This window comes from Grammomys surdaster, unplaced genomic scaffold (assembly GCF_004785775.1).
Source record: "Grammomys surdaster isolate TR1022 unplaced genomic scaffold, NIH_TR_1.0 126546, whole genome shotgun sequence".
NCBI lineage: Eukaryota > Metazoa > Chordata > Mammalia > Rodentia > Muridae > Grammomys > Grammomys surdaster.
Genome location: NW_021621338.1, coordinates 15430647 through 15441144, shown reverse-complemented (window position 1 = coordinate 15441144; position 10498 = coordinate 15430647). Strand labels below are relative to the sequence as shown.

Genomic DNA, 10498 nt, shown 5'->3' with positions numbered 1-10498 from the left:
TCTCTCTCTCTCTCTCTCTCTCTCTCTCTCTCTCTCTCTCTCTCTCTGTTTCACACACATTTACACATTCTCTCCCTCCTTCCCTCTTTCTCTTCCTCTTTCCCTCCCTCCTACCTCCCTCCTCTATCTGCCCCCACACACACCCTTTTGAACTTACACCAGTACTTCTCAATCATTTGCATTTCTTCCTTTGAGCACCACCTAGTCAGTTCATTAGCCCATTTATTCATTGGCTGACTTTTTAAATTGAATTTTGAAGGTCTTATAGGTTCTAGACATAAGCTGTCCGATGCAGACTTTTCTCCATTCCGTAGGCTATGCTTTGCTCTGAAAATTGTTTCTGCTGCTGTACAGAGATTTTTTTTTTCATGGTACACAATTCCATTTTATCAGTTTTTAGAATTATTTGATGTGCTATTGTGGCCAATTTCCTTAAAGTTCTCAGCTGGAAATAGTAACACACACCTTTAATCCCAGCACTCTAGAATCAAAGGCAGGTAGATATCTTAGTGCAAGGGGTCTACAGAGTGAGTTCCAAGGCAGCCAGGGCTACAGAAAGTATGTCTCAAAAGAAAGAGAAAAAGAAAAAAAGAGAACGGGAAAGAGAACACAAAGAGAAAAAGAAACTGCCTGTCCTTCTCTATATTTGAGTCTTAAAATAAAGTCTGATTTCTTCTTTGCCCTATGTTGTTGTTGCTGCTGTCATTTTTAATTTTATGTGAATGGACTTTTCCCTGCATGTGTCTGTATAACATGTGTGTGTATCTGATACCTGTGAAGGCCAGATGAGGCTGTTAGATGCCCTGGAACTAGAGGCAGTTGTTTGATGCCATGCTGGAAATCACACCTGAGTCTTTTGAAGAGCCAGTGCTCCTAAACTCTTGAGTTGTCTTTCTAGACCCTCAACCAACTTTTGACAAAAACAGTTCAGTGAAGGAAATGCTTTCAAGTATTGGTACTAGAGCAATGCATCATCTCCAGATGAAGTAAAAACATGACCTCACTTCCAGTAACCTACTTTATTCAAAATTGAATTGGAATATATTATTAACTTAATTGGAACATAAGAGTTTTTTTGTCGGAGTGGAGGTGAAAAATCTTTTAGGAGAAAAATAAAACAAATGATTCCAAAAGAAAAACCTTGAGAAATTGGACCCATCAAAATAAAATACCTTTCTGCTGAAAAAGACCCAGTGAAAAAATTAGAAAGGGCAGGTGGGACGTGGAGTTGGATGGTTCAGTGGGCTAAACCCCCTTGTCCTACAAGTCTATTGACCTGGGTTCAGTCCCCATGGTAAGAGAATACTTATCCCTACAAGTTGTTCACTGATTCCACAAACACACATACCATGGAACTAATGCATTCTTGCTTACACACACACACAGTAATGCACACACATGAACATACATGTACACACTCTAAAAGAAGAAATTTAAAAGATAATCTACAGACTAGGAGAAAATGTTTTAAAACTCCCTTATGCTATAATGACAAATCTTAAGTGGATACAGAACTTTCAAAATCAAAAATTCTAGACTTTCCATCTAAATATGGACAAAGCTCACTAATAGACGTCAATAGATATTTCATCAAGAAATGTACACAGATGGTAAATAAACACACAGAAAGATTTTTTAGCATAGTTACTCATTAGAAGTACAAACAAACAGCATACTGAGATATTCTTAACACCTGCCAAAGTGGCTACAATAAAAATAGTGATGAAGCCAAATGCTTGAAAGCAAGAAAAAAACAGATTTTTTCATGCATTATTAAATATATAAAACCTAAATATACATGTATATTTATATGTATCCTCTTGAGTAATGCTTGTTTTTCTACTAAATCACAAGATACATATGAGCAGAGATCATATCTAATCTTGTCACTTCAGTGTACCTCCTCTAACTGAGCATTCATTGACTCCAAGATGGCTGTATATTGCCTGAACTAACAGCTGTGAAATCTATTGCTCTTTCTCTTACTCATTCACTCATGGCTTTGACTAGCCCTACTATGCAGCAGACATTAGTGTTATTGGGAATATAGGGAGAAAAACAAAGGGATGGCTTCTGACTTCATGGACAGTGTTGTTTAGTTAGAGAGGAAAGGTCACATGGCATCTATAAAGTATGATCATCTGTCCTTGCAGATATATTGGTGTATAGAGTTGTTCAAATGGATCTTTGTATCTCTGTGTACATTGGATGCTGCCCACAAGGAAGAAAGGAATCAGCACTGTCCTCCCAATCAAGGACCCTAAATTAGAGAAACTAATTGGAACATCACAGTGTTTGAGGAAAAGACCTGATGCAACTGTTACTATGTCACAACTTTCCCTGACGCCATTACCCTTATCAAACTCACATGAAGTGGCACCATCTCTAACAGAATATAAATTGCACAAGAATGGGACTTGAAGTCTTTACATGGTGTCTTTTAATACCAAAAGATAAGATTAACATGCAATAGGTTCTTGGTAAATAATTGCTGAGTAACTGAATGAAAGTATATCTTAGAAAACCAAGGCTTAGTAAAGTTATGGGCTTCCCCAGGGCCACATCGTAGGCAGGTATCAAATCTCAACCCTACTAGGTCAAATGCTATGAAAGGAACCTTTGTGCTATATTGCTTAAAGATTCAGAATCAGATAATCCCAAATCTCACTCTAAGAAGGGGAGCAATGTGCCCAAGAACTAGATCACACTGACATACAATTTCAAACTTACTCCCCACAGTTCCTGTGGAAGACACATCCCTGTGTCTGTACAAAGCGTCATTCTTATTTGATTCTTCACTGCACATTTCTTCTCTCCTAGCTTTGAAGAAGGGGTCAGATCTGGAAAAAGCCATTGCTACTATTGCTCTGGTTTTCAGAGATGCTTCTGACCCTGATGGTAAACTTGGGAAAGCCACTGCCAAGAATCTGCTACAAACCCAATTTAGGAATTTCACAGAGGTAAGAGAATTAACTGCATGAATAAAGAAGCCTCTCACCAAACAGCAAGGAACTCCAGCTCCAGGATGTCATCATATTATTTCAATCAACAAATGTTTATTGAGAATCTCCTGTATCTAAGTTGTCCACTGAATTTGGTGAACGAGCTAACATGTGGGTGTGGTGGCTCAGAGCTGCAATTCCAGTTGAGTAGAGCATGTAGTCAAATGGCAAAATACTGGGATCATCTTGCTGCGAGAAAGCAAAAAAGAGATTCTGAACATTAAAAATAAATATAGTGTTTGAAGTATGAACAAGAATTACCTACTGTTTTATTAATTTTCTGACACCTTCTACCATTGACTTACATGATGTCATATGCATATGCTCATACTTTGGGAAATATTGATCTATGGAATCTTACAAGAAAGAAAGAACGATATACTCAAGCCTAAGCCACCAAGATTTACTCTGAACCCTGTAATGATCAAGAGGCTGGTCTAACAAAATATATAAAAGTTGTCTATAAGTTCTTAGTTCTTAGTTGTCTAAAAGTTCTTAAAAGCTCTGAGATATTAAAAAGATAACAATTGTCTTTCTATAACAGTGTATATATGTATTCAGTTTTTGTGTACTAAATTATATAAGATATTACTTGCTGTGAAGAGCCAGATCAAGATTATAGCTTTCAGTGAACCTATAGTGCTATCAGCCTGTGAGTATGTGCGTCAGTGTGTGTATCTGTGTATGTGTGAGCGTGCATATGCATGGTATAACATACAAAAATGACTGCAGAGATCTGGAGAGATGGCTCAATAAGTAAAACACTTGCTACACAAGCATGAGGACCTGAGTTTGAATCCTCAGTGCCCATTATAGCAAGCATATGTAGTCCCAGCAGTCCTACAATAAGATGGACCTTGGAATCAGGAGAATCCTTGGGAACAACCTGGCCCCCTATCTAGGTGTAATGAGTGGTAAGCAACAGGAGACCCTGATTCAAACAAGGCAGAAGATGAGGATGAATACCTGAGGTTGTCCTCTGACTTCCAAATGGACTCCTACCTGCATTACACATAACATGTACACATATCATATATACATAACACACTCACACTCCTCTTTCTACACAGACACATACACAGGGAAAGACAGACACACACACACATACACACACAGAAAGTAATGGTAATGAGGCTTAGCATTCTTTGAGAATTATGCCTACATTTTTTGTTAAAATATTTTTCTAAATATTCTGTATTATATCTGCATGTTTTAAAAATATTTTTTAAGGAAAATTTATTTTTAAACACAAATACTTGGTAGAACTTGAGATAAACTGTTTTGGGTGGGGATTTTAAATAAAGGAGATGGGAATTAATCCTGTTGTCATATTTGCCCGCATTTGTTGCCAAAATAAACTATGTATCCCAGAGAGAACATAAGCCTCTCATCTCGGGGTCAGATGTCTGGAGGGCATTTAACAAGCATAGGAAGGAGTGAGTGGCAACATTATCCTGATATAAACTATCATCCTTCTAAAAATATCATTTATTAGGGAAGATGCCCTCAGCTTTATGTCCTGCAGTGTGGGTAAAATCAAACAAGGGAGCCAGGTTCTGCAGCAGACACACCCGGGCCTGAATGTAATCCCTGTGGTGAGCAGATCCAGAAAGCCAAGGCTCATTTCAGGGCAATGGAGGGGATGGTTCATCCAAGGGCATCCTCTGGATCAATGACGCTGGTAAAACTTTGCCAAACATGTAAAATGAAAACCCTGCCTTAGCCCAACAGTGATGCTCTCTGTCTCTAAGACAGGCGTGTGAGCACTAGTGCCCATCAAATAGTTCCTCATGTTTTGGTGACCGCCAACGGTAAATTGACTCTCTTTGCTACTTCATAACTGTAATTTTGCTACTGTTATGAATCATAATGTAATTACCTCTTTCCCATCCCTGTGAAATGTTCATAGGTCTCCAAATTGGTCCTGACCTACAGGTTGAAAACTTCTGTTTTAAACCTTCTGCAGAGGGGGTGAGAGGTCTTCTGATAAAATGTGTGGCACCGTTTTGCTGAGCCTAGGTCCTAAAGAGAATGTTACCTTTCACATAAACCTAAGCACAATTTCCAGTCTTAATACATAATTACCAGTAAAATACAATAAAACTAGCACCTGAGAGCATTTCCTAGAAGATATTAAAACAAAGTGACTGGTTAACCCTTCAGTGACTAGAGTTTAGCAGGCCCCTGCTCCTTCCATATGCAGAACAGAGGGAACAGAGAGATTTACACTAACATGATCTTTGGGAAAACTGGGCAGTCACACCAGGAGAGTCCTTTTATTGAACTCTGACCATTTCCAAGTAGTGTTCAGCTTTCTAGTAGCAAATGGTTAAGAGCTCCTTTGACTCTGGCTAAAGATGTGACTGATGGACAGCCAGTCTAAAGAAACAAGGATGGGTTTAGACTAAAGGAATGTGCCATCATTCCAAAAATGTCTCAAGCATTCCTGGAACTTCTGCAGCCAGTGTACAGATGAGCATTTGTGGTTAAACTGAATGCATATGCAGCTATGCACCAGAGTGACTCAAATGACATTTCTTTGCTTAATGTCAAAGTTCCCAGCTGTTGTTTGAAATGTTTGAAACTGAAAGGGCTCTCCATTAATTTGCTGTTCAGACATTTTCCTGCAGTCTATGTATAACAGCTATGTGCCTGAGTATGACTGACAATCAGACTAAATGCTGAACAATCACACAAAGCAATGTGCTTTCTTCTAGCACCGTTCATTCTGTAGTTCTGAAAATCTCATAGTCCATGGAACACATAAGTGATACCTCTTATAGTCAAGAGATTATATATTTAAAATCTGAAAACACAGAAAGTTCTGTGTCTGAAGAAAGGTAGAATAACTTACTAGTTAAGAGTGTAGCTCTGGAATCTGGCAGATAAGACCACAAATCTTAGCTCCACAGAAAAAGTTGCTTACTTTGAAACAAGTTATTTAATTCTCTGGTGGTCCACCACAGCTTGGGCATAGAGGAAGAACGTATGCGGGAAGATCAGTGTAAGGGCTTTCAGAGACAAGCCATGGAAGGATTTTCTCAGTGCTTATGTGATGGCACTGGCCATGCTAGATTGTTAACAACATATGTATAGTGTTCATTACCATCTCTAAATATGAAGTTTATACACAGGAGAGGTATAAACTTATACTCACTTATACTCTGCTTTCAGAGAGAAGAAAGCAAGCCAAAATACCGAGACATCCTTTCTGAGCTTGATGAGCACACAGAAAACAAACTGGACTTTGAGGACTTCGCGATCCTGCTCCTGAGCCTCACCATCATGTCAGATCTGCTACAAAAGATATGGGGTGAAAAATACTAGGAAATAAGCAAATTTAAACATGTGCATGGGCAAAATGATGGCAAACGCCATGTCAAAATAGTAAAGGTGTTTCTATCTCATCTGTAATAAGTGGGACTTCCAACTCTCTTCAGAAGTGTTTGAATGCTATGACTTGAGACATAATAAGCTGAATACCACTTTTGATGAGTGACTAGTGACTTAAAGACATTTCCCACTGAGTGTGGAATTACATTTATTCATTGATCATGCAATCATATTTGTAAGCCTCTAATTGGTAACATTGTTTAAAAAATACAGTAACAAATGGCCAGATAACTCCTTCTCTTTTTGATGTTTATGCAATTCTAGAAGAAGAAACAAGGCAAACAACAATAATTTCTGTGTCTATGTTTATGTAGTAGTGTGTGTGTGTGTGTGTGTGTGTGTGTGTGTGTGTGTGTGTGTGTGACGGTAACTACACATGTACATATAGAAGCCAGAGGTCAACCTCCAGTGTTCTCCCTCAAGTGCTGTCATTGTCCCGGGACTCACTGAGAGCTGTCGAATCAGTGATCCACTGGGATTCACCTGTCTCTACTTCCCCAGTGCTGGCATTTCCCCCACACGAAGTTTTTCTAAGTGGGTTCTAGGGATCAAACTCAGATCCTCATGCTTGCATTGGCAAGTGCTTTAACAAATAACCCATCTCCCCAGCTCTGAACAACTATTTAATAAGTTTAAAATGTACTATAATTATAAATAAAATGAGGGTTACAGAATGCTAACAGAGTTTATTACAAGAGCTTTGACTCAATCAGACCCTTTCTAACCCATAAAAGAAAAACCTGTGGTCAGCAATTGCCAGAGTTGAAAGTGAGATTGTCTACAAAAGGACACATGGGAGATCTTAAGGGAATGACAATGTTCTTGTTATATGAATAAAAGCATTTATCAAACTCTTAAAACTTTACATTAAATCAAATAAATTATATGTATGTTAATTATGAATTATACCTAAATAAACATGAGTTTTAAGAATCTTCCAGGCTTGGTATTGCATACCTCTGATCCCAGCACTTGAACACGGAAGGATCAAGAATTCAAGACAAGTCTTGACTGTGATACATGAGACTATGGATATGTACACACATGCACACACACACACACACACACACACACACATTCACACATACACATGAACACATACACACAAACACATATGCACATATATGTACATACACACACACATACATTCACACATGCACACATACATAGACACATACATACTTATATGCACTCAAAAACACATGTGCACGTGCACACACACACACACACGTCATACAGTAATCTCTAAGATAGAGTCTCATAAAAGCTTTTATTCATGCCTGAGGACTGCAGGCCTCCAGAGGGTCAGCTCAGTAGATGGTGACAAATACCTAAGTTCCCTTAGAAAGGTTACCTGGCACCAGGTAAAACACAAGCCTTCCTTGACCATGTGCCCTTACACATGTCTTTCCTTCAGTCTTTAGAGAGGACTACTCATTTATTTCCCAGCCTCATGATGGCTTAGGGACATCCAGGTTATACATCCAGGGTCAGGATCTTATCTTAGTGCAGGAAAGGAGAGAGGAATCCTTGTGTTCTAATCACAGCTACACTCCACAGTGTCTGACACCTGACGTTTACCTCACTTCTGCTGCTGACTGACTCTTGGAGGAAGGCACAGGGTAAGAGTCACAGTATTTACCTTCCTGAATGTAGGAGCTAGCAAGTCCCTTAGGGAGATGTTACAGTTTGATGCTAGAAACAAACTTGACCATTTTTGCAAAACACCTGGTAGGACCGTGTATCTCTGCTCCCTTACAGGTGCGTATGTCTAGGCTTTGGCTAGCATCACCTAAGTTGGAGAGAAATATTCTAGTTCCAGGTAGAAGTTTTGTCAGCTCAGGCTCTTCCCATTTCTCTGGGTCCCTAGGCTATAACAAGTAGGAAAAAATCCCATGGAGGCTGCTCTAACTACCAGCCAGGGTCTTGAGAGGGGCTGAGTGAGAAAAGAATCCCAAACAATCAGGTATGTCATTTAAGTACGAAATAAATCCTTTTTTAGATGGATAACAATACTTTTATTCATGTTAAAGTTATTCTAACAACCCAAGTCCCTTTCTCATGTTCCATATTCTCCCTTGAGGAACACTGCCAGGATCACACACATAGAACATGAAAATCCTTTCAAAAGAGACAATACTTTTAACATCCTTGAGGCCAGTGACTTGCAGTTTCTTCCAGTTGTAGACCAAATCCACCAAACTCCAGTCCTTGGCTCTCGCCTTCCCAAACCTCCCATTTCAGTCTAAGACTTTAGCCTACATAAACAAAATTCTCAAACTTGTCCACTCTCCCAAGACTTTAACAGGAGGTAGGTGTATTCAACCAGAACATTCAAATTCAATTAGCTAACAAAAGAAGAAAAGAAAATCCAGTTCATTCTGTCCAGCTTTCAAATTCTTCCTGTTTTTAAGCTATTTGTTTAGAATCAAGGAGAAGAGAAAAAAAACAAGCTTTTATTTTAACCAGTTTATTTTCATGGATGAAAGGTTTTGTTTTCCTCTAGCTTGGTGTCTACATTTTGGTTTTCTGACTGAGATACAGTTTGGGTTAAAAATTCTATTTATTTTTTAATTTATTTTTGAAAATGTCATACACAAATACTATATTTATATCGTTTCTTTTCCTCCTTCTCCCTCACAACAATTTCTTCTGTACTCTCACTCCCTCTCAAATTACTGATCTCTTCTCTTTTAATTATTATTGTTACACATACATATATAAACATTTATGTGCTAAGTCCACTTAAAGTTGCTCATGTATGTGTTTAGGGCTGACCACTTGTGATTGGCTAACCTATTGAGGACTCATTCCTGGAGAAAAATAATTCTCCATATCTCAGCAGCCATTAATTGTCTATAGCATTTTATCTAGAGGTGTAGTCTTGTAAGATTTCCCTCCTCCACACTGGCATGTCAACTGGTGTCATTGTCGAACTGTTGTTTTCCAACCATACTCTTGAGATTTCATGGGTGCAGATTCTCTGTCACATGTAGAAGACTATCTCACAACAGACATTGTGGTCCTTTGTCCCTTACAATTTCCTCCCCCTTCTCTGCAGTGCTTCCTAACAATGTAGGGATTGTGCTCCACATGTAACAGTTGGGGTTGGGCAACCCATGGTCTACTGCTCTCTGTATTTTAACCAGTGATGGATCTTGTAAACAGTCTCCGTTTTATTTTTAAATGCTTTTTTGATGACAAGTGAGAGCTACACTTATCTGTGGATATAAAATATGTATTTATAATGCAATTGAAATTATATTGGTTTAGAAAATGCTAGTAGTATGTTCTCCTCTAGGGTCCATAACCTCACCAGCCAGGTAGTTGGATTAGAGTACTGGGCATAAATTCCTTCCTATTGAGCAACTCAAATTAGAGAGCTGAATGGTTACCCCTAAAATGTAAGTGCCACTTTTACACATGTTATCTTGTCACTTTTGTGGGTTTTAGGTTTTACAGCTGTTGATTGTCCTTATTAGCTTAGTTAACTTTATATAAAAATGGTGTTTCATGCATGTACATAATAATTGTGCAAGAAACTTGTGATGTGGATACTATTACTACCACCTTGCAGATGAGGAAACAGAAGCATGGGACTTTTCATCTTTCCCAAAGCCACACAACTAGCAGGCATGAGAGTCTTCAGCTTTAATATTAGATTTCATTGTGAGAAATAATATTATAACTCAACAAAAATAGCTGTGCACACTTCAGGCACTGTGCAAGAGACCAAGGAACCAGCTGGGCCCTGGAAAACCATTTGGCATTCCTCAAATAGAATCCTGTGGGATGTCCCCCCCACAAAAGCCATTTGTGTCTCAGTCACCAGTAGCTGAATATAGCAATCATGATGACCAATCAAAAGGTCAAATTCACACCTTTCAGGGAAAGAAGGATGAGAGTCTGGTGAGTGATGAGGAATCTTGGGGTCATTCGAGCAGTCCAGGTTCCCAGTAAGACTTTTCAGATCTTTATCCCAGATGGAAAGTTACACTTCTTTAAGAGGGATATCAATTATAGAATCTATTTTTGTCTGATAGAAAGATTTAAAACAGAGCAAAAGCATGTGTATGCTGGTGACAGATAAATCAAGGGAAATG

At 38.7% G+C, this 10498-nt stretch overlaps 1 protein-coding gene across 1 annotated transcript in view; it reads left to right on the top strand.

Annotated features, from left to right (window-relative positions):
- Window positions 1-6329, top strand: part of Sntn (sentan, cilia apical structure protein) — an 11738-nt gene extending 5409 nt beyond the window's left edge. Inside the window, exons 3-4 of the mRNA XM_028760533.1 lie at window positions 2821-2960; window positions 6177-6329. Coding sequence (XP_028616366.1) covers window positions 2821-2960; window positions 6177-6329 — 293 coding nt within the window. The remainder of the gene's footprint in view (window positions 1-2820; window positions 2961-6176) is intronic.
- The last annotated feature ends 4169 nt before the right edge of the window (window positions 6330-10498 follow it).